At 36.1% G+C, this 25,720-nt stretch overlaps 1 protein-coding gene across 2 annotated transcripts in view; it reads left to right on the top strand.

Annotated features, from left to right (window-relative positions):
* LOC125224806 overlaps nucleotides 1–25,720 on the top strand; it is a 256,234-nt gene that overhangs the window by 123,041 nt on the left and 107,473 nt on the right. Inside the window, exon 1 of one of the 2 annotated variants that reach the window (XM_048128271.1) lies at nucleotides 13,338–13,378. The exons of the other annotated variant lie outside the window; for it this stretch is intronic. Within the exon in view, the coding sequence (XP_047984228.1) occupies nucleotides 13,345–13,378 (34 nt within the window). The 5' untranslated portion in view covers nucleotides 13,338–13,344. Of the gene's footprint in view, nucleotides 1–13,337; nucleotides 13,379–25,720 lie in introns of those variants that run through there. 2 annotated transcript variants of the gene reach the window in all.

Raw genomic sequence — 25,720 nt, forward strand, 5'->3', positions numbered from 1 at the left:
GCCGAGTGTGGAATTGAAAAACGAGCAAGTGAAAGGAGTCTATAGTTGAAGCGAGTGGTTCGAGAATAGAATCCTGAACTTGCGAGTTTTTTAACACACGAGAATTAAAATACATTTGCACCCGAGTGTAACACAAAACTTTTCCCCCACTATAGCGAGGAAACTACAACGCAAAAAATGCGTTTATCACTTCTTCCAGTAGTTCTACAGGTAAATCATCTTTATTACTAGATTCAGCTACTTTTATCAATTTTAAAGCAGTTAATTTGACTTTATTCAAGGTCAAATTACTTTACCCACTAGTGGATAAAATGCGTTTTTACCCGCTGGTATTAAAGGACAAAACACGTGTTTCCGAGCTAGTGAGGGGAAAAATCTATTAACATGATAGGTGCATAAGTATAGGAGGCAAAGTTACCGAAATGTACTACGTAAGTAGGTACATAGACACAAACTGGACTAACTATGTATTTTAAGCAACTGGAAAATAAATTTCTTCACGTGTAGTATACGTCTGTCATTTCACGACTCTTCTCTTTCCGAACAGACTACATATAAATAGATAAAGACAAACTTTCTCAAGTTTTCTTGCACTGCTGGTTCAAAAGATTACTACATATTAAATACCTCCAAACGCCCAACGGAACTGTAAGCATGTACCCCAAGTTTACAAGCGGCGGCATCTGGTTTCCATCTCCACTCGATGCCGAGGTTATGATAATGCAGATAAACTTGGGCTATTTACATCGGCCGGCGTCGCGTAGCTACCAGAAGCCTAGCTAACACGCCAATCAATCTGTAGCGGAATAAACGATAGCCAGGCCAATTTAAACGTAGGTATCGTCCGTACTCCAGCAAACCATGGACCACATCATCGAATGCTGCCCTCTGCACTCATACACCGGGGCTAGAGAAGACCTACTGCAACTCACACCAGACGCTGCCGAGTGGCTCAATTGTCTAAATGTTGACCTATAGCTTTTATATTTGTATTCTTTTTGACTGGTTTTATTGTATAAAACTTGTTATTTGCCTATTTTCATGCCATACGATTAAATAAATGTAAGTTAGAATTGTCTCGTTCCTATTAGGTAATGAAAATGAAAGAGTTTTGAGGAATAGTACAACGCTATACCACGGAGCGTAAACTATTGGCATGTTGGCTAAGCTCTCAGGAATCGTCAGTGGTGAGCGCGGATTAATTGTCGTTTCGCACAAGTTTGGGCCAAGCGGTTGTTTTCCCTTTCAGCCACTGACTATAAAACTTTCATTACTGGCCGCGAACGTTGAAGTTATGGCCGTCTTTCGCTTTTACTAAAATTAAAATGGAATTAGAGTGATGGAGAGAGATGTCCGCAATTTGCGAGCATCAATATTTGAGATAGGCCTTCATCAAAGTATCTCCGATACCCAATTTTGTCTTAGTCGGTTCAGCAGTTTAAGCACACCTCGGACACTGGCGATCAAACATATGAAAGAGGCGCGATTCTAGCACACATTCTAAGCTCGTGTAGGTAAACGCGTACTATGCTTGTATGAGTGAAATATGACAGGTCGACTGTTCGTGTTTTTGACAGGCGGTAACTGTGAGGTAACCGAGAGGGGGTGGGCGGCACTTTCAGCGGGGAGCGGGAGTGGCCATACTGTACGATAGTACTCTTTATTATACTGTGGTTTAAGTCTGAACGTTATTAGAAAGTTAGATAGAAATAGACGTTGGTTAAGTTTCAGCATCTTATTTTTCCATCTAAATCGGTTTAGCAGTTTAAGGGCCGGTTGGATCAAACCGTCTGTCACCGTTAAAGCGTTCGTTAAATGTATGGAAAGTTTCATAGACGTCTGCTGCGTGACGATGACGTGTCTGTCAAATGTAGTTGATGCAACTGGCCTTAAGTGTGAAGAGGTAATAGCCATACTAAAGTCAATTTCATATTGATATCGGTAAGGATTATTGAGAATAAGAAGTGGCGTACTGGAAGAATGGCCTATGCTCAGCAGTGGGCGATAAAGGGCTGATATGCTGATGATGATGAAGGATTATGGAGTCAGATGCAATGAAAGTATATCAAATAATTTATTCAAATTTCAAACTTGGAGAAATAATAAAAAAGTACTTAATGCCAGAAGGCATTCTCCGCCCGCCAACCATGGGCTAAACCGATTATCGTAAATTTTAATTAATACAAATACAATATTTAAAACTTTTAAAAGACAAAATCCAAAGACCTTAGTGAGTACCATGGACTGAGTAATCAAAGTATCAAGACACGCAAGTCATGTCGTTGATACTGCAATACCCGTCATTTCGCGATCATATCGCTACAGATGAATCATTCCAATGTACATAGTACAATACTATTGACATTAAAACTGATAAGGAACACGATACGGCAAATGTTAGTCATACTAAACTTGCTGGGTAGTAATTTCCATTTAACTGCACAATTAATTGCACAATAAGAGAATATGCTTGACCTTGGTTACTGGTGTCATTAAAAATTAACTTAAACCTTGCTTGACCTATATAAAATAAACTATAATGTATATAGTAGCTACCATGCCTGTTGAACCGATGGTTCTGGGTTCGTTAACTGTAAGGCCATTTATTTGTGTAACGAGCACATATATTGTTCCCGATTCATAGATGTCTTCTATTGATTTAAGGATTTTTGTAGTGTTTATACTACCTACCTATTTTTGTTTAAGTGGACTTTTTTTTTTCTAAGTTGTCCACCCCACTTTTTTGTAACATGGAAGTTTTTTACGCGATTCATACTAAGAATCGCAAGGTCTTTCGATCCTGATAGGAGAAAAAAATGTCCCAAAATTTCCATACATTTTTAAAACCTTCCATTCCTTTACCGTTAATGTATGAAAAAATGGTAACGCAATGGGAAAAACACCTTAGGACATTTTTTTTCTCCTATTAGGATTGAAAGAGCTCGCGATTCTTAGTGGAAACCGCATAAAAAATTCCAAATCCAAAAAAATTTGTGGGGTGGACAACTTTGAAAAAATGGTCCAAGTACCCACAATAATTATGTACAAGTCTTCTGAAGCTTACCTTAAAAATTTGTGGGGTGGACAACTTTGAAAAAAATGGCCCAAGTACCCACAATAATTATGTACAAGTCTTCTGGAGCTTACCTTTACGCAACAAATCCTATAATTTTTATTTATTTTATTCGTAAGCTTTTAACGAAAAATGTACTTCAGTTTTTAAGAATAAAAAGGTTTCTATAAAATAAATGTATGAAACGGAAGATTGTAGATTTATTCATTTAATCTTAACATAAAAGCAATACATAAATATTATTAAAACGAAAAACAAAAGTACTACCTGCACATTTATGTAAGCGCATTACGAAATGAAATATGTATTTAGTTATTTTAGGTGCAATATTATGTCTGTTATGAAATTATGTAATAATTTATTATACAGTGTAAAGCCTTATACGGAAGATAAATTAATTAAACCGGCAATTTTACTTATTTACCAATATGACTTCAATAATATTTTTTTTTAAATATCCGCTTTCAAAATGTACTCCAGTGAAAAATAATAAATCACCGTTTCTATGTTTTATATATTAAGTAGCAGTAAAATGTTATTAAGTAAACGTGTATAATCGCAAAATTAGCTGACCTACACGTCTTCCCCACCTGCCCTTGTAAACAGACCTGGAGCGTAATTGTCAAATTACTAAACAATTTGCTGGGAATTCAACGTATCCCTCCTTTGAAGCTGACCTTCTAACCACCTGGAATGTCCAAATTATTCGCCTGCATTAAGGCTTTGTACACACGAGATCTTGGCGTGTTTATTACATTTGGCACACGCCATGTGTTACAAATAAAATACTTATTTTATTTAAAAAATATCCATGACCGAACAAATATCTGTGCCCATCACACGAATGAATTCACTTACCGGGATTCGAACCCAGGACCATCGGCTTAGCAGGCAAGGTACACTAATCACTAGTCTCACTACACCGGGCAGGTCTTCAAAAGTGATTTACCTAAGAGAGATGAGAAAGATTCACTTGTAATAGAAGTAAGTGGTCAATTTGTTAAAAAAAATAGTGCGTGGAGTCCCTCCGCGCGAAAGAAGTGAAACTTCCTAGCATAACCTCAAAAACATTTTGTCAAGTGACCATTTCGTTTTTGCGTGTAGTTACGTCCATCTTTTTACTATTTTACATTGCTATTTGCTCAATTTATTGAAAAACAAACATAAACTCATTTTGCACTCGATCTAAATATAAAACACACACACATTCCAACCAACTATTCCACCATTCAAAACCATTCTGATCATTCTGTTCTGTCACTAACTGAGTGATTAAGTGAATGAATGGAATGAGTGAGTCGCGTTGAGACAGAATTTGTTACGCGCTGACAGAAAGTTACGCACTGAGTGAGCGGCATTTCACGCAAAGTAACAATGACTGATTGTTACGCCCTGTCAGTTTGAAGTCGCACTAGAAGTTTCACTTCAACAAAAAAACTGCATTAAACATGTTTGCTCTTAGTGTAAAACCAATGGCTTGCTTTTAAGAGTTAACCACATACTCTAACAAGCAAAATGAAGTAAACAAAAGTTATGCTCTGTGGCCTCGCCTGGGGAACAAAACAGCTACATTTCTTTGCTTTTAATTCACTTGGAGCCTTATTTTCTTTTATTTTATGCAGTACTGTTATTACTGCCGGTACTACTTTAATCTGCATATCATTGCGCCGGAGAAATGGTACCTAATTACTTCTGTGAAAATTGGGGCATGATCTAATTAAAAAGAGTGAGCAGAATCTTTTTACGCAAACAATAATAACGAGTTGAATATAATTAATGTACACTTACTTAGCTCCTCTTCGATAGGTAGCTTAAACTGTAGGTACTTACTGATTGATTGAATGAATGAATGACTTTTATTGTGATAAACATGGTATACATCAGGTGGTACATTAATAATATTATTGATTGTAAATAATATATATCCTCTATGTATAGTTATTGAATGCTAATTATCCAAAAATATAATTTAATATCATTTTAGAGTGTATTTTTGTCTTATATTAAAATTAGAATCAGACTCTGACAGAAGGCTAAAATTAAAATCTCGAATTATTGTCATCAGTTTTAGATTCAGAAGTTACAGGCTAATTTCTTTAAAGGTATTTAACCTGTGTCGTTTCCCAGCAAGGATTTTGTCGCTTGTTATAAGGACTTTTTGGCAGATTATTTGTATGTATAAAAAGTACCAATGTCTTAAAATAAATTATATCGTTATTATTAGGTACTACACGGCATTTCCGCACCAAAATTCCATGGTATGCTAAAGACTGTATCGTTAAGTATGAAGACAACTTTGAGTAGCCGTATTTATTTGCTATTATATTTTTTTCTTATAACAAGCCATGGGCTTAATAAGGCACATAATAAAGTACACATTTTGTCCTAGAAACTCGACGTGAAGCATATGGTTTAGACAGTATTGACTTAATCCTCCCGAGTACCAATTACGATTCCGGACAAATGCTACTAGAAAATTCACAAAGTGCGTAAAAGACGATACGATTGCGAAAAAAAATTGTATGGTGCGAACCTCAACGACACATGATCCACAAAGCAGAATATCTGGACATAGTCTAGCCACTGTTATTTAAAAAAAATATAGTTCAGGATCTGTGTATGGCGGCCATTTAGAGAATGTGGCATGGTGCTTACTCTAACTCCGACTTTGATGTCGAATTTGACTATCATACATTGTTTATATCGATCTGGTTTAAGCACTGTTCAAACACCATGAATGTCAATTAGACTTTGGCCTATGGCTAATTTTTTTATCTGTTTCTCTCATCCTGCTAGCATCAAAAATTTACGGCAATCCGGAACGTTGCTCAAAATTGCGTTTTTTTTAAATTATATAAATTCGCCGCATTTATTCTACAAGTACCCAATTGGAAAAACCATGGAGACGACTCTTAAAGAATATATTTTGGCAGCATATTAACCTTTGTTTGTTGAAATCGTACAAGGAGTCATTGAAATATTCTCAAATTAAGCCAGATAGGGGTTGTCCGAAATTTATTTGCTAGACCTTAATGAAAGTACCATAAAGTCCCTAAAATAAAAAAAATATCAGACCTTCTTATATCAAATAGTACTTACCAATACCTTAAGATCATACTCTCGGAACATAATAATACAAAATTATGCACATGTCAACATTTAGACGAGGTTTGTTTTGTCCTTATACTTAACGATACAGTCTTTAATAAGATAATAATTGATGTTGCCTTAAAACTAGGGCATGTACGCCATTTACACATAATCTGCAATATCTGCATAACTGTACCGGTTGTATAACCCGATTCGTGATCGGCAAATCGGGTTATACAATCAATGTCGATCACGAATCGGGTTATATAGCCACAAGCGCCGCTGTCCCTAGATCTGAGACGCTGCTTGAATCATCTGTAAAGATGTACAAGGCCTGATGATGATGTATAAGTCTCGATGCAGAAGGGCAAGCACCCGCTGGGCTCGACTGTATCTCGCGCACGAGATAGAACACCCCTCTCGCTCTTATTAATACAGTTAGAAAACGACAAGACTGTCCTTGGTTGCCGATTTTGCTTGTATTTACCTAGCAGGTGCCAGAATCAAATAGCATAACTGAAATACGGCCGGGTCGCGCACTGCTTCCTTAATTACTCATTATAATAGGTAATGGTCATAAAGAATGCGGGGAGTGGGTTTATTTGTATACTTAGCAGAATAATTAAACGCTATATTTTCTTTTATGTCTAGCCAAATTAAATAAAACGATAAATAAATAAATAAATAAATATTATAGAGCATTCTTACACAGATCGACTGAGTCCCACGGTAAGCTCAAGAAGGCTTGTGTTGCAGGTACTCAGACAACGATATATATAATATACAAATACTTATATGTCTTATATACATAGAAAACATCCATGACTCAGGAACAAGTATCTGTGCTCATCGCACAAATAAATGATGCCCTTACCGGGATTCGAACCCGGGACCGCGGTGTAGCAGGCAGGGTCACTACGCGCTAAGCCAGACCGGTCGTCGTAAGTGATATTTTTTGGTAGCGGACGATATAAGCGATATTTTTTGGTAGCGCATATGGATTTCATATCTATTTCTTATATCTGGTTATTCTGATTAGGGACGTAGAAATTGTAGAAGCATGATAAAAATAAAGGTAGGTTTTCTTACCTACACACAGCACTATAAAAAAGTTATGTTTTCTAATTATTCTTAAGAAAAGGCATGATAGGAAAATAAGATCAGGCTTACTAAAGGTCTCATGAAGTCAGCCAATAAAAATAAGAAGATTTGATTGAATCCGGGTTGGTATCTTCTCTTATTTCACATTTGCGTCAAATGTGAGTCAGTTGTACTTTGAAAACACTATAATACTGGAACCTGAACCACAGTAACCTTAGGGTCACGACTCGCTTAAGACGCTACAGGAGCGAAAATGCTAAAATGGAAAGGAGCCCCCCTTTTAATTTGGAAATTCTAGTTTAATATACTAGTGTTATTAAGTGGATTTATCGAAAAAATGTTGTCTGTCAAGAACAACTGAGCTAAAAGATATTGCGAATCGAGGTTCCGCTCTCGACTTCCTCCTTCAAAACGTAATCAATCGTAACGAAATTTGAGAATCTCAATAACAATGAAATAATCTGTATCGGACCGTTTAGTTTTTTTGGCTTATTATTACCAGTTTTGAATACCACACCTTTTTAACGTCATAATCAATAACGCCGTTTTTGGAAATTTTGATGAGCTCTAGCGTCTTTAAAACTAAGAATATCAAAAAAATCTAAACGGTCCGATACAGATAAAAATAATAATAATCTGTGTTGAAAAAATCATTGCTCTATCTTAAAAAACCAGAGAGGAAATAGTCGAGAGCGTTTGTATGGAGAATTGACCCCTCCTGTAGCGTCTTAAAGCACGTTCCCGATGAGATCACGCAATGATGTTTGAGGAGTGATATCACTTTACTCATTAAAATCGAATAACTGAAATGCCTATTAAAATTTATAAAGGGCGTCTAGAAGTAGGTAAGCTACTCGTGTATTCAACATGCGGCCACAGACATATTCGCTTGATTCTGTGAGTCATGTGATCATGTCCAATTATTTGACAAGATATCGATTCTTTTTAAAATATTAATTCATAGATTACGAGCCAAATCTACTTAGGTACATGCACTATGCAGTAGCGATGAAAAAAGCCGGAAAATTCCCGTTTTTTTTTTCATTTCCTTTGGTTTTTTTTTCAGTAATTTATGGAAAAAAACCGCGAAACTTTCTGCTCTCATTTTGCAAAAAAAAACGATTAATTATGAAAGAAATTGGTCATTGTTTGGACGGACACATACCAGAGATAAAAATCGATTATTGCCAGAGCGACTTTATAAATTAATTTTTATTCGGGCGAATTTGCACCTACAAACGCGCTGCACCGACGACATGGAAGCAGAAATGGCTGAAGTACAGACGGTCAACCAAATATTGGCACTAAAATATGGCGCGAAAACCAAATTTTCTAAGGGAATTAATACTTTGCCCTTACATTTTCAATACCTACCTTTTTTAAGTGTTAAGGCTTGTCGATGATTCCGCCAACGTCAAGGTTTAAGAAGGCACGCGTTTTATGAAGACAATTCGTCGGTGAGCCCTATATTTTTCAAATTTACCGCCTTTTTAACCGCCTTCCAAATCTCAAAGGAAGGGGTTCTCAATTCGTCTGTATTTTATTTTTTTTATTTTTTTTAATGTTTGTTCCTCGATATCTCCGTCGTTACTGGACCGATTTTGAAAATTTTTTTTTGATTGAATGTATACGCATACAGATTGGTCCCATTTTACTCAGAACCCAGTTCTGGTGGTGGAATCCTGGAGAAATCGAGGGAACTCCTCAAATCTGAAAGGCATACATATGGTGATTTTTGTGTTTTTAAAGGAACAGCATGCATTTACGTACGGAACAGTGACATTTGGTGCAGTGGAACTCCTGATGATGGTCAGAATGGAACTCCTCAAATCTGAACGGCACACTTATAGTGACTTTGGTATTTTTATAAGAACAGCATGCACTTACGTCCATAACAGTGACATTTGGTGCAGTGGAACTGCTAATGATGGTCAGAACGGAACTCCTCAAATCTGAACGGCACACTTATAGTGACTTTGGTATTTTTATAAGAACAGCATGCACTTACGTCCAGAACAGTGACATTTGGTGCAGTGGAACTGCTGATGAAGAGTGAGCCGCCCCTGGTTAGAGTTCCGTTCTGATAATCATTCTCATCTGTAAGTACTTCAGAATCATCCAAATTTCAAAATTGGTTCAGAAATGACGGAGATATCGAATAACAAACATTAAAAAATATACAGACGAATTGATAAGATAATCCAACATTTGAAAGTATTTATCACCAGAACCCCAAAGGAAGGCGGTTTTTTTTTCTTAAAAATTATTTACTGCCAAGGTCACTTGACCATCAGTATATGATGAGAGTGAGAGCGATTAAAGGAATACCTACTAATTTTAATTTATTTATTTTTTTTTTTCATTTATTTCATTTATTTATTAATACAATGTCACTTACAGTATACACCAATCATGACACATAGGATCATACGAATAAAAATAGTTAATTAACAAAACAGTCATAATTTAAATAAAACATTAATAATTCAATTTAAATAATATTCGCTATTAAGCAGTACCTACTAATCGTGCTCGGGGCGACTATGGCCTCGAGGTAACGCCCGGCTGTGGCTAAAAATCTCGGTTCAGGAGTTGAAAATAAGTCTAATGAGTCGTCCTGGTCCAATATGCTATTAATGAGCATTAGAGCTCGGTAGAGAGGCGAGAGGGAATTGGACTTAGTACAGGTGTTCGGAATGTTGAGTAAGGGGAGTTTACGAGGACGGAGATTGTGTCTTGAAACAGGTGGAACATTTAAGGATACTTGCGCTAAGAGGAAACTGCTATTCGTCTGGCCTCGTATTAAACCAACAAAGAAACGAACCAAGGTGATACTCCTACGAGCTTCGAGCGTCTGGTATCCCACCATACCCAACACGTACGGAGTTGGATACAAATACGGATAGTAAAAATACATTTTCTGAAATAAGTATCTTGCGAAAGATTTTTGTATTTTTTCGACATTTAAAATATGTTTATCCTCATACGGATTCCATACAATGGCATTACAGTCAACTTTACTTCTGATATATGAAATATAAAGCAGGTCAAGAGCTCGTCTATTTGTAAAGTGCTTGCTCTGACGCTTAACAAATCCCATCCGTTTATGAGCTTCTTTGCAAGTTTCAAGGACCTGGTGATGAAACGACATCTGGGAATCAAACCAAGTGCCCAAGTCTTTCACTAAGGTAGCTCGCCTTATTTTCTCACCCGCTATAACATAATCATTATGACATGGATGTTTTGAGCGTGTATAGGATACAATTGAACACTTAGAAATGTTTAGTGCGAGACTATTCTTTAGACCCCATTGATATACTTGATTTATATCAGCTTGGAGCCTGGTTGTGTCACGGTAATCATTAACAGGGTAAGCTAGTTTTACGTCATCTGCAAAAATTAAACAAAAGGAATGCGATATCTGTGCTGGGAGGTCATTTATTAATATTAAGAATAACAAAGGACCAAGATTACTTCCTTGACCTATGCCCGATGTTACCTGATAATAATTAGACTTGCACCCTTGATATTGCACGAACTGTACCCTTTTTGACAAATAGTCAGCCATGAATGAAAGAAGATTCAATGTCAGACCACATTGAGCTAGCTTTTGCAATAATATCTGATTATCCACCCGGTCAAACGCCTTTTGAAAATCAAAGTATGCTACGTCGACCTGTTTATGCGATTCCAGACTATTTGAAATAAACGTAGTGATATTCATCAGGTTGGTCGTGGTTGACTTTTGCGGTAAAAAACCGTGTTGTTCATCACAGAAATCTCCTTTCAGCTGATTGAATAGCCTTGCATATATTACGGCTTCAAATACCTTACCAAATACACACAAGACTGCCACTGGCCTATAGTTATGTATTTCGGATTTAGACCCAGTCTTATGTATTGGTATTACTTTTGAGGATTTCCAATGTGAAGGGTATTTACCTTGTTTAATTGAAAGATTAAAAATGTAATGCAAGGGTGCTGTAAAGATCTCGTGGCAGTCCTTGACAATAACCTGCGGGACACCGTCTGGTCCCTGTGTGAATTTAGGCGCGAGTTTCTTCAGAACGGTGCGAATTTCGCTTTTATGAATATGCTCAATGTGCACATGGGTTGAGCCCACTGTAGATTTATTGGACGATCTAATCGCATCATTGGGATCCAAAACAGGTGTTTTGTCAAGAAAGACGCTCTGAAAAAACTGAGCGAATGAATCCGCTATTTGACGCGGTGACAAGTCACCGAAGACCGCCGGTTCCTGACCTTCGCGCTTCGACTTTACATACGACCAGAAGGACTTTGGGTCGCGTGTGATGTTTGATTCTATGGTGTTCAGATAATTACTCATAGCTTCCTCAGATTTTGTTTTAACAAGTTTTCTGTAATAATAGAATAATGCGTAAAATAATTGGTTCTCAGTAATTTTGTATAGTTTATGGTAATTATTTTTCATATTGTTGTAGTAAATTAAGTCAGCATTGAACCACTTTGGGTAGTTTGTACGTTTGGTACCTTTTCTCTTAAGTGGAACCGCAGACTCAATTGTCTCATTGATCTTTTGGTAGAGAAATTTTACCGCTACTTCTAAATTATCTATAAGATACAGCTTTGACCAGTCTATTTGTGAAAGAAGGGTATAAAGAAGTGGATAGTCGGCTTTACGAAAATTTCTTACGGCTTCCGAATCATTGGTTTCTAAGGTATGCTTTATTTGCTTATCAAAGCGTGATTTTAGTTGTATAGATATATCAAGAGGGTTGTGATGTACCTCCTCGGACACTAGGCCACTCCCACTCTCTGATACCGAGATTTTCGCGACCGCCGGGGTTGCAAGCACTAGATCGAGTATAATTTATTCGTTTTTTTTTTCTTAAAAAACCCGAAAGAAAACGAAAAAAAAAACGAAAATTTCATAAACTTCGGAAAAAACATTTGATTTTTTCCGGGTTTTTTCAACGCTACTATGCAGTAAAGACAAACCAACATTGTTCAAATTTATATGGTCCCTAACTTAAATACCCCTTCCTTATAATGTTGTATTTAGCCCATAGCCATGTTAGTTAAGGTAAAAAAAAAGTTAAAAGCTCATATCCTATTAAAAAAAGAAACAATTGATTATCTCAAATCAGATTTTTATTTAAATCGGTGGAGTTGTTGATGTTGATTTTGTCTTTGGCAAAAGTCAAATACAAGCCCTAATTAGGTATTCGTAATTAAGTATGAAGAAACATTGCTATTGGCACGTAAACCTTGATCTTTAAGTTATTTTAATATTCATGCTTCGTTGAAAAATAAAGTAAATTGCTGTACCCGTGTACCCATCAGCGTATGTCATCTTTATCAATACATTCGTTATGCAATAAGGTACAGCAGGACAAATCTCGACTGGGGGGCAAATGTAACTGGTGCATTTTTTCCATGTTTCACAATGTGTGCATTATTAAATAGTGTCCTCCGGTTATACATGGTAGGCGTGTTCAGTGGATACATGTAGAACTCAACATCATAGTGTAATAATAGAAAAAATGTCGAGATTTGCCGAGATTTTTGTTGTGATTTGTACCTTAATTAGCTTTCTGTTATTCGTCAGATTTTTTTCTGTCATGATCAGAGATCGGACAACTGGGCGTCATTCTAACAACATAAGGTTTATTATTCCGAAAACGTCATACAAATTAATGTCGCCTAACTGTCCGATCTCAGGCAGGCAAGTATGGTCGCGCGATAAATGATAAAACATCTGGCCGTCGCACTATTAGTAAGTGCGATAGGGGCGGCCTGATATTTTATCGTCTATCGCGCGACCATGCTACCCGTGCTGCACGGGAAGCATGGTCGCGCGATAGACGATAAAATAGCAGGCCGTATCGCACTATTTGTAAGTGCGATAGGGACGGCCTGATATTTTATCGTCTATCGCGCGACCACCGCGCGACCATGCTTCCCGTGCTGGTCATGATAAAAAGTAGGTACCTACACCTATCTATAGGTACTTCGTGCTACGATAATGTTTATTTCTCTATCCTTGGTACTGGAGTCCCAGGCCTCCGTGGCTAAGTTGGCCATAGCGACTGCACCGGATGCAGAAGATCGCAGGTTCAAGTCCTGCCGGAGGTAAATATTTTTCCATTTTTCTTTTAGTTTCGGTTTCCTCATATACTGTTAATTGAATAAATTGAATTGAATAAATACTGTGTAATTGAAACGTCATAATTAAATTGTCGTCAATGAATCGTATTAATTAATTATCCCCGTTTTCCCAACATCAAACCGGGAAAAGAAAAACGCACAGAAATAGGTAAAAGTAAATTAAAGCAAGGGTAACGAAGCGGAATCTCAACTCGGTGAGGGCAGGTATTTTGGTACTTCGTTTATTAATATTATTATATGAGTAACCCAACGAGCAAGACCTGGGCCAAATTTTTTATTCATAAGTTTTAAGTACTAGCTTTTGCCCGTGGCTTCGCTCGTGTTAGAAAGAGACAAAATGTAGCCTATGTCACTCTCCGTTCCTTCAACTATCTTTACTTAAAAAAATCACACCAATTCTTCGCTTCGTTTTGCCGTGAAAGCCGGACAAACAAACAGACACACACACTAACCTTTCCCATTTATAATATTAGTATGGATTATAAGTTTTAATGTAAATGTTTATTGTATTATTTTATACTAGCGTTTGCCCGCGGCTTCGCTCATGTTAGAATGAGACAAAAAGTAGCCTATGTCACTCTCCGTCCCTTCAACTATCTTTACTTAAAAAAATCACACCAATTCTTCGCTTCGTTTTGCCGTGAAAGCCGGACAAACAAACAGACACACACACTAACCTTTCCCATTTATAATATTAGTATGGATTATAAGTTTTAATGTAAATGTTTATTGTATTATTTTATACTAGCGTTTGCCCGCGGCTTCGCTCATGTTAGAATGAGACAAAAAGTAGCCTATGTCACTCTCCATCCCTTCGACTATCTCCACTTAAAAAATCACGCCAATTCTTCGCTCCGTTTTGCCGTGAAAGACGGACAAACAAACAGACACACACACTTTCTCATTTATAATATTAGTATGGATGTTGTATAATGAGTTAATCGTATTTACCAGAAGTCATAAGTATGTATAAGTACAGATGTAGTGCGGAAAGAGTTTCCTTCGTATTCTTACGAAAACGTACGAACAAGTCATTCTATTTCAGTCAGTCTCAGTACAAGATGGACTGACACTCTGATTGAACTAGCATGACAAATACGATAGTGTCCGGAATAACATAACCACAAAATTAAAATTTTGAAAAACCCCCGACCGCGACATAATGGACCGATTTTCATGAAACATGGCTAAGAACACTCCCGACTAACTCAGCTTTCAGACAAAAAAACTAAATCTAAATCGGTTCATCCGTTCGGGAGCTGCGATGCCACAGACAGACACACACACAGACAGACAGACCAGACAAACAGACAGACAGACAGACGCGTCAAACTTATAACACCCCGTCGTTTTTGCGTCGGGGGTTAAAAATACGGAGGAAACCCTTTTCGCACTACATCAGTATTTATAATTAAAGTTGTGCCGTTCTCGGGAACGTTCTCATTATACTATGGAGAATATTCTCCTGAGAGAACATTTCCCATACAAACGGGAGAACGTTCTCGGGAACGGCACAACTCTATTTATAATATTTTTAACTTCTGATTAGCAGAAACGTCTGCAGCTGAGTCTGCGTCTGCGTCTGCGTTCTAAGCCTAACGGCATCGATTGCAGACGTTTCTGCTAATCAGAAGTTAAAATTTAGCATGGTTGGCGCATCATAACTGGTGAATTTCCAATATGACTTGGAACTCCAGTTGCCGTTTAAGAAGTTTAACACTCTTACGGTAGATGTCGCTACGGGTCCCATTGACCTTAGTAGTGGAAAATTTCGCTGGCTTGGTTGAAGTCTTGGTGGCTCAGTTGGCAGAGCGCTGGAGTATCGATCCAGAGGCCGTGAGTTCAAGTCTCACCCAAGGCAGACATTTTCCACTTTTAAATCTATTTATAATAAACTAGCGGCCCGCCCCGGCTACGCGCGGGGATTAAATCCAGTGTGTAACTTTTTGAGAAATCTTTCTTCTGGTCCTTGTGCTACAAACAACTCGTAAGCACGTTGGTACCTAACGTCTTTTCCTACTTTCGATGTTGCGGTTTACCGCTAAATTGTGACAAACTCATGAGTTTGACTCACCTGACAAATAAGTACAGTCAACCAATTGGAACCCTAGGCCACTCTACAACCATGTCAAAATGACAAGCAGTAAGAGATTTCTTACAACATTATTTATAACGTCACTATGACATAGTTCTACAGTGGCCTAGGGTTCCAATTGGTTGACTGTACCTACTTGAAAATATTAACTCGCCAAAATGTACCTTCAAAACCTATTATAGGTACGAGTACCTATACATGAATGTGAACAAGTACGGAAAAAAGAAATTCGACACCACTCGTTCAGACTTTTCTCTTTTCCGCACTTGTATCGTTACTATTTCACTTGTTCATTCTAAGTTTTAGTGTCTTATATATTTTCATGAAGTAAGTATCCTGTGTTTTGTTTTGGCGGCTACTGAGATAACACGCCATTTTAGAACCTCATATGTTATGTAGCAACCAAAAAACTTGGGTTTCTAATAGCTACTCCAACTTGTGTAATGTTCGAACCGTACCTACACACACACACACATACACACACACACACAACACAACAGCTCCATAATAATAACATACAGTCAACGGCGGCTTCTGTAGGTATACATGTTTTGAAATGCAAATCAGACTTATGAAATATGTTATACCTAAATGTTGTACTTTAGGAAATAATAAGGAGTCTCTTATAATGCGAATGTCTCTAGCAGGCATGTTCATTTTCTGCAGCGTATCAGACATCCAGATACATTTCCCGCTTTCTTACAATGTATTAAGGTGCAAGATGTATGACTATGCGAAGTCGGAATCGCCGTGTGCGGAAGACGTGTAATAAAAGCGTGCTGTGCTTATTTAATTACCCGAACATCCTGAAGAGACGCCCGTTTCTCCATACAAACGAGTCTGGCAACAATAATACAAATGAATAAGGGGCGCCACCGTCTATCTAAACCGTTTAGCATGTGGCAACTATTTAGTTACTTTTGTACGAAGAGAGTAAGTGTTGCTATGATAAAAAAAATGTTTAATTTCTATTACTAAATATTTTTTAAACAATTTGACGTATGTAAAAATAAAAGTAAGTATTATTTATTTGCCCTCTCGAATTCGGAGGAGCGATAGAGAGCTAGCTATAGTAACAGTATTCCCGTAAGCAAATAAGCACCCTAATATTTTAAAAATACAGCGAAATTACGAGAACCGTACAAATAGTGAAATGATACGTCCGTACGTATTTTATTTATATATTTATGCATTTAGTTATTTATCTTTATATATGTATGTTTATGTATGTTAACTTTTTTTTGCCTATATTGTGCGATAAGTTTATTTCTTCCAATTTGCTGACACCTACTGACATTATGTAAATTTATCAATTTCTGTAAGAATTCGCTCTTTAGCGATAAGACCGCCTGTTGTTTACCTTTGTTCGTGTTTCTTCCTTGTTTTGTATTGTTGTATTTTATCAAAGTGTGCAATAAAGAGTATTGTAAGTGTAAGTGTACGTCTGGTAATAATGAAAATATCTATAATTTCAAAGATGGGGCATATCCTAGTAACGATAAATTAAAGTACGGTAGCAGATTAAATAACTCGTCAATAATCTTGGCGAGACTCTGCTCTGTGTAGGTATATAACAGTAAATTAGTATTTTCTAATGTCATCAGCATCAATACTTAATTTCTTCTTTACCGAAAGTCGTGATGACAGAAAACTTTAGTAAACTTTTCTTACTAACGATAACACTACTATATATATAAATTACAAACTGAAATGGATACCATACACTACGGAAAAAAAACGCGATCAAGCCCCGTGGTGGCGAAGCCGGGAATCGAACCCGGGTCTCCAGCTAACGCGGCTGAATAACGTGATTAACCGCTACACCACATCGACCGCCCACCGACCGATGGTATGGTATCCATTTCAGTCTTCTTACTCAGTTAAAAAGACTGATAGAACAGAACAAACGGACTTAGAAATGCAATCAAACATGGCATCACTCGCATCCCAGCTTTTTCTGCAGCAGACAGAACTGCATTTCAGGAAATTCCTTTTGCTCCTTTATTTTCACATAATTCTTCGTTTATTATTCTTCGGAGAACTTGAATTTAATGGTGTGGTGAACGGAAAAGTTAATTCGTTTATTTATGTAATTCTAAAACTACTATTTTAGGGTTCCGTACCTCAAAGAGGAAAAACGGAACCCTTATAGGATCACTCGCGTGTCTGTCTGTCCCTGTAATATAATTAAATGGAATTAAACGAAATTTAATCATAGGGGGCACTTTTGGGGGGTAAAATTGCAAATTAAAAATTAAAGTTATTAGAACTATATTGTGCTACATATCAAATGAAAGAGCATTTTATAAGCATCTCAAATATATTTTTTTTATAGTTTTTATTTTGGTAATTTAGAAGTAATTTAAGAAAATAAGCAAAAAATTACCATTCCCCCCCCCCTTATCTCCGAAACTACTTAGCGTAAAATTTTCAAAAAAATACACGAGATAGCCCTCTACCTGTAGATTACAGGAAAACCTATTAGAAATCTACAGTCAAGCGTAAGTCGGACTTAAGAGAAAAAAACTCAAATTGAGATTTTCACTCACTGCCGCTGCAAGTGCTTACTAAATGTTTTGAAATTTGGTGAGCGCCATGGACAGGTAGAAAGAAATTCATTTCTGTTTAGAAATTGTTAAAAAATTTAATCATTTGCCAAAATGACTTAAGTTCCTACTAAAAAAGAGGCGCTTAAGACTGTTTAGAACTGCACTGACCATAATATTGCCCTAATAGGTCCAAAAAATGGTGTATATATACGAAAACAAAAAAAATTGTGCCACCGACAACCAAAATCTGAAGTCTATTTGCTCTATCTCTTACCAAAATATACGCAAAATCTTTAAAGTACAAATCTAGTGTACGTTGCCATCACATGTCGTCAGGCGCTCATGACCTTTTTGTATGGAAATGTCGAAATCCGACTCGCACTTTACCGATTTTCATGGAAAGTTGTGTTTTATTATAGTTTGAAGGAGGTTTCTTGTTTTTAACCACCAACGCAAAAACGACGGAGTGTTATAATAATAATAGGTTTGACGCTTGACATGTCTGTCTGGCATCATAGCTCCCGAACGAATCAATCGATTTTGATTTAGTTTTTAATGTTTAAGGTGAATTCGTCGAGTTTTTTTTTGTACCACGTAGGTGGCAAACATGCATACGGTCCGCCTGATGGAAAGCGGTCACTGTTACATATGGACGCCTGCCACTCAAGGAGTGGCACATGTGCGTTGCCGACTCGACTCATTAGAAACTTGTACAAACCTGTACTTAGAAGGGGCCTGGGTGCCGACGACTCAAAGGACCGAAGGAAGGAGGAGGAAGGAAGGAAGGAGGAAGGAGGAAGGATCTATTGTCCTAATTACTTCCGTAGGTCCTCCCGTCGTCAGCATACCGCACCCTCGTTGAGCTCTGGCTGCTTTACTCACCGGCAGGAACACAACAATGAGTAAAGTCTAGTGCTACTTGATTGCGGTCTTTTGTAAAGCGGAGGTAATTCCCCAGTTAGACTCTGCTCTACCTTAGAGTATATTCAATTTAGTATTAGAGTTATCAGTCAAGAAATTCAAATGCAGCGCCATCTATTATTAGTTTCGACAACTTTTCATGTGACTTTCCATGCCTAAAGGTTCACACAAGTCTCAAGTCGCGTAAATTACTTAGTAAATTTTGCCGAGAGACGGCGCTAAATACAATAACTATCGCTTAAAAAATTGGCTGGTCGAGCACCCGTTCTACACTTATGACAATTTTTTTATTACCTAATTAGAAAAATATTTTTGTGCATTTTTTATGTGAATATTGCCTAACTCTCTGTAATTTCAATCTTTCTGTCTATTTATTCTCTAAGTATTATTGTTGTATGAATATTATTTTTTTAAATCAAATCTTGACGTGTAAAATGGCGTTGAATGAATAAATTAATATGAGTGTGAGTAGGATACAATGGTAGTGGAAGGCCTAAGAAAAGATGGATGGAATGTGTGAACAACGATATGAGAGTGAAAGGTATTAGTATGGAAATGACGGCTGATAGAGAGAAATGGAGGAAGATGATCTGCTGCGCCGACCCCAAATAATGGGAAAAGGGCAAGGGAATGATGATGAGTGTGAGTAGTATGATTATTTTAACAATTGAAAGTTTGTACGGAACCCTCAGTGGGCGAGTCCGACTCGCACTTGGCCGGTTTTTTTTACGACAGTATTGTACAATAACTAAATCTAAATACAAGAAATATCATTGATACTGAAAGGAAGAAAAGGACGATTTTTATCTTTTATCGATGGGTATTATAATACATGACTGATGTAAGGTCGTGATATACCTACATGCGTAAACGTTATTAGAAAAATAAAATATTTCTGTATTACTAGGCGAACTCTTCTGCATCGGGGTTAGTATTTTGTTAACTGATGTAATTTTATTCATGGCCTCCGAACTGAAAACAAAGGCCATGCCAGGATAAGCTAAGTGAATCTGCCCCCAGCGAGTTTTGGCTTGAATTTTTTTTTATTGATTCGTCTTTGTATTAGTATCGAGTATGCCAAATTTCAGCTCCCAAAACTTTATAGTTTAGTAATTAAAAAAAAAAAAAAAAACGAAATTTGAACTTTCTTCGATATTTTTTTTTCTGGGCAGCCGATTTCGACGTGCGTCACGTATATTATGCATGTAAGTAGGACAATTATATGATATTAATTTTGTGTTATATTTCCATACAAAAACTCAAAAAAAAAAATTAAAAAAAAACATTTTTTTTAAGTATTATCATGCAAGCGACACCTCCAGATTTTTCATCAAAGTAAGCCTCTTTAATAAGCTACCAAATAAATATAAATACTTAATTTTATCTGTGGTAGAACAAGGTGTTTTTTTTAATTGAATACATCACAATACATTTACTCCCATACACGCTCGTTAAAAGGTTAAAACGAATCGCTGACAAACTCCAGAGAAACGTGCGCGTTGGTCATAAACACTGGCCACTAATAAAAATTAAAAAAAAATATATATGAATATGTTTTTTTTATAACAAAAAGTCACAAATTGCAAAAAACTTTTCATATACAATTTCTATGAAAAACATTTTTTTTTCACATGGTGTTTTTCTGATGCCAATCGATTCCATTCCTATTCAGTATCGAAAGTTTCTTTGAGCTTAACTTGCGGTAATGTACTAAAGAGCCACATATTGAAGAAAACTTTTTCCACATTTACCCCATAACAAAATGTATGGAAAATGTATCCATTGATTTGTGGGTTTTTAATGCAAAGCAAGTATTGATACTGGATAAGAATGGAATCGATTGGCAACAAAAAAACTGTTTGTAAAAAATAGTTTCATTTTTGTAGATATTATAGGTACACACTATGGGGTAAATGTGGAAAGTTTCCTACAATTTTCAGCTTTTTAGTACATTACCGGAAGTTGAGCCCTAAGAAACTATTGATACTGAATAGGAATGAAATCGATTAGCATCAGAAAAACACCATGTAAAAAAATTTTTTTTTTTCATAGAAATTGTATAAGAATTTTTTTTCGCAATTTTTTTATAAAAAAACATTCATATATATATTTTTTTTTTAATTTTTATTAGTGGCCAGTGTTTATGACCAACGTACACGTTTCTCTGGAGTTTGTCAGCAATTTTAACGAGCGTGTATGGGAGTAAAATGTATTGTGATGTATTCAATTAAAAAAAAACACCTTGTTCTACCACAGATAAAATTAAGTATTTATATTCATTTGGTAGCTTATTAAAGAGGCTTACTTTGATGAAAAATCTGGAGCTGTCGCTTGCATGATAATACTTTTAAAAAAAATTGATTTTTTTTTTCATTTTTTTTTAGTTTTTGTATGGCAATATAACACAAAATTAATGTCATATAATTGTACTACCTACATGCACAATATACGTGACGCACGTCGAAATCGGCTGCCCAGAAAAAAAAATTTCGAAGAAAGTTCAAATTTCGTTTTTTTTAAATTACTAAACTAAAAAGTTTTGGGAGCTGAAATTTGGCATACTCGATACTATTAGTACTAATACAAAGACGAATCAATAAAAAAAATTCAAGCCAAAACTCGCTGGGGGCAGATTCACTTAGCTTATCCTGGCATGGCCTTTAAAATCATATTTGTACAGGCCCACTTACACCAACCACTTAACTCAGGGTTAGTGGGCTGTCAACAAATTCCATATGAAATGGTGCGTTAACCCTCCATCTTTGTTGGTGCAAGTGGCCCTTAATGACTTAGAAACTGTTGTACAAAAGTCATATAAATACGAAGTACCTACAAACAAATCCAAGTTTGACATCTCAAAGGTAAAAAATTCTGCTTTGTGATTCTTCTTTTACTCCTTATAAAAATGTAATGACAATGTGTAATACCTATAGCTAAGGGCCGGTTGCATCAAACCATCTGTCATCGTTAAAGCGTTCGTTAAATTATACTGTATGGGAAGTTCCATAGACATCTGCTGCGTGATGTGTCTGTCAAATGTGGTTGATGCAACTAGTAGTAGGCCCTAAGTAGATTTAAAGCAAAAACAAAATATTCTCTTAAAACTGTTCTGAATGTGGGAAACCATAGAGCTTGTTCGCACAATGTAGGTACCTTACATCATACTATTTAAATATGTCTCACGCGAAACAGCCCTCGCGAGACGGCACGGCATCGCAAAGCTCCATATATTATTATCAGGCAGCGATTCACGAGGGCGAGACTTTAACTTTTATTGCTCCTGGCAATGTGGCGTTCTTTCTTATCCATTTGTTGCATTTTATAGAATTCCTCATGTCACGACGATTTTCGTGCTTGTTTTTTACAGTATGGATCGTATATTTTTAGGTAAATCATATTTTAATATTTTTGGCAAGCTTCAAAAGCTCAGTGCAGCACTGACGTATCTGTTTAATGTATGCTTCTATTTAACTGACAAACCGATATCGTCATATCGACGCTGGAAAGGCTAATTGACTAACGTGCATTTTGCAAACTTTACAGGAGAGCCAATATAAACTTTTTTTTTGGAAAAAAATCATAACTTTTTGTTTATTTATTATACAATATAATGACGTACTACGAAGTTGGAGGTATTTGTGTTGTTTATTTGATCAATACGATTGTATTCCGATATATGTACGTATTTACGAAATAAAGTCCACGTTAGACAATTGTCATTTTTTCAAAGTCAGGATAAAGGTCTAACCACCATATTCATAGTTTCTTAGGGAACGGATACTTAACTTATGCGACTATTAGCTTTAAAACCCAACCCAAAAGAACATATAATAAGACGTTTCAAACAAAACTAGAATCGAAGAAAATGCATAACAGCCACTAGCTAACATTATGAAACACTGGTATAACAGCTTAAAAGGCACTTCACCAAAAACTAACACCTGTTTTTAGATGAGATGTCATACTGAAAACTATTGTATTTCTCATGAAATAATCTTTAATTAAGTTAAACTTATTTGTGCAGGCAACAGCAAAAGTAAGTGATCATTATTCGATTGTAGACCTTATTATATTATGAAAAGGAAGATGGTCAACACTTACTTTTGCTGTTGATTGTACGAAAATAGACATAGGTTTCTACTGTTGCACCTTCGACGCTCTGCCGCCACCATGTAGTGAAAAAGGTGTAAAAATGTGTGTATGTGAGTATGTATATATTTTAAATATTCTGGGGGCAATCTGATACAAATCAACAAAGCCCCAAACTAAGCAAGGCTTGTATTATGGTGTGATGGGCGATGATATATATAGGTAAGTACTTACTAATGTAGATAAATGTAGGTAAATACGGTACCTACTTATATACATACAAATAAACGCCCTCACCGGGATTCGATTCCGGGACCTCCAACTTGTAGGCAAAGTCACTAGTCAAGGTCAACTAGGTCAACAAGGTAACCGTATTCACTACAAGTACTACAACATTGAATCTCAAGATCTCCATACTATCTGACCCGTTTCCTTTGACCAGTGAGTTATACACGGGACAGTATAAAACAAACTTATAGGTACTTTCAAAATAAACAATAGAAAGGTACTCTTAAATATTACTAGTAAGCTTAGCGTTTGTGTTAAAAAACACAAACGCGAAAGGAACATAAATAAAACGACTTATTACTTAAATATAGGTTCGAGTATCATTATTACTTTATACAATTAAAATTACGTATAATAAATAAAAATTAAGGAATACACAAAACAAAGACTTGAAAATGAAAATGAATTATTTATTTTTCAAGTAGGCATATTACAATGCGCATAATTATGAACGTCAAATAAATCTACGCCGGCTCTAACCCTACGCCTCAGCCTCGAGTAGATTTCAGTCTCCCCTCAGTTGATGGGAGGGGGGTATCCACTATGGGACCGGCAAAAACTCGGCGGGCCACTTCTTTTCAATACATTACATCTTATAATTAACATGCATTAAATAACAAGATAAAATTGAACATGCAAAAGTATTCATCAAAAAAAAATTAACAGACTAGGTAGGTACTCTATGGAAATTAATTTCAATAAATTATATTGTAGTTTAATAATACGTCGTTCTTCTTCAGAGAAAACATATCAAATTGTCACAGAAGAAAAATATAATATAAATCTCAATATCATTAAATATGTACAAATTCAAAATATATTTATTCATGTAGGTTACATCTAGCTCTTATGAATAGTTCATTACATATATATTATGATCTTAATCTAATATATTATGATCTTACAAAACATAAAATATTTTATGTGCTTTCTTATCTGAACTGTGTCCTCTACACATAATACAATTATTTTAATTGCTATTTGTTTTTTGCAGTTTCTGGTTCGGGCCATGCATGTTTATATTGTTTATCTATCAAATAGTCCTCGACTCTGTAATAAGCCTTTAATATCAAAGATTTTTTTAAGTAATTCTTAAGAGCTGGGAGGGGTAATCTCAAAACAGTGTCAGGTAACTTATTATAAAAATTAATGCATTCATTGCCCAACAAATGATTTCTGTACTTTGCGGACACGAAACTTCTTTATGGCAAGCTTATTTTTGTTTCTAGTGTTATAATTATGGATATCAGAATTCTTAGTGAAACAGTCTAAATTCTTAACAACATAAATGATACTATCATAGATCTTTTGCCCTAAACCAGAATACCATATGACATTAAACTGTGAAAATAACTATGATACACTAGGCGAGCTGTCTCAACATTAGTCAGTTGCCTGATTCTCCTAACGGCGTATGCGGCTGAACTTAATTTGTTTGCTAGTTTTCTTATATGAAGAGTCCATTGTAGATTTTTGTCCAATGTTACCTCTAAACACTCCGAAATGAATGATCGCCACAATTACGCACGATAGCTGTCACGTCTTAACTCGAGTAGCACTAAGCGTTGACTAAAGAGTCGCCCGTCCCTTTCCCCCTTGTAAAATGTTTACGCTCAAGGTCAGTTTTTGGTTTTAAAATACCTAATACGCATTACGCTATGACTGAAGAGTTCATTTAAATTCACTAACGTAAATTAAAATATAATTATTCGGTCAGGATATTTGACTATTAAATGTAATTTTTATTTACCAAAGACAAGTAAAATGGATTAAAGGAGAATGTTGTGTTATTAATTTCTAGGATATTTGCTTAAACCACCTAAGCCACTATTTCGCCGGTTGGGATAAACGGCTAACGTGCAGTTTTTGACTGCCGCGGTTCTGGATAAACGGCTAACGTGCAGTTATTTACTACCGCGGTTCTAGATAAATGGTTAACGTGCAATCATAAGATTTTTTTATTCTGGTAAAATGACTTATAAACTAAAACATATAAAATTACATTAAACGAAATTGGCTAACATCCAAACAAGTGTTTTTGGCGTTAACATATAGCCAGTATCTCAATAATTTGTCAAAAAAAGTGGCTTGTTAGAGAAAATGTTTTTAGTAAATTGCCTTTTTCCAAATTGCTAACAAGCCAAAAAAGTCTTCAGATCGTTTTGAAACCTGGCTCGTTAGACGCAGAAAAAATCGCTGATTCCAATGATGTATATAACTCAATATGCCCAAAAATGGTCTGTTAGTCAATTAGCCTTTCCAGCGTCGAATTATGTTTTCGGTACAGCCAATTTCATTATGGAAATACGATACGGAGTGCAATGAATGACTGATATAACCTGGAATAGATATTAAAGCATTAAG

Source organism: Leguminivora glycinivorella, chromosome 3 (assembly GCF_023078275.1).
Source record: "Leguminivora glycinivorella isolate SPB_JAAS2020 chromosome 3, LegGlyc_1.1, whole genome shotgun sequence".
Taxonomy (NCBI): domain Eukaryota; kingdom Metazoa; phylum Arthropoda; class Insecta; order Lepidoptera; family Tortricidae; genus Leguminivora; species Leguminivora glycinivorella.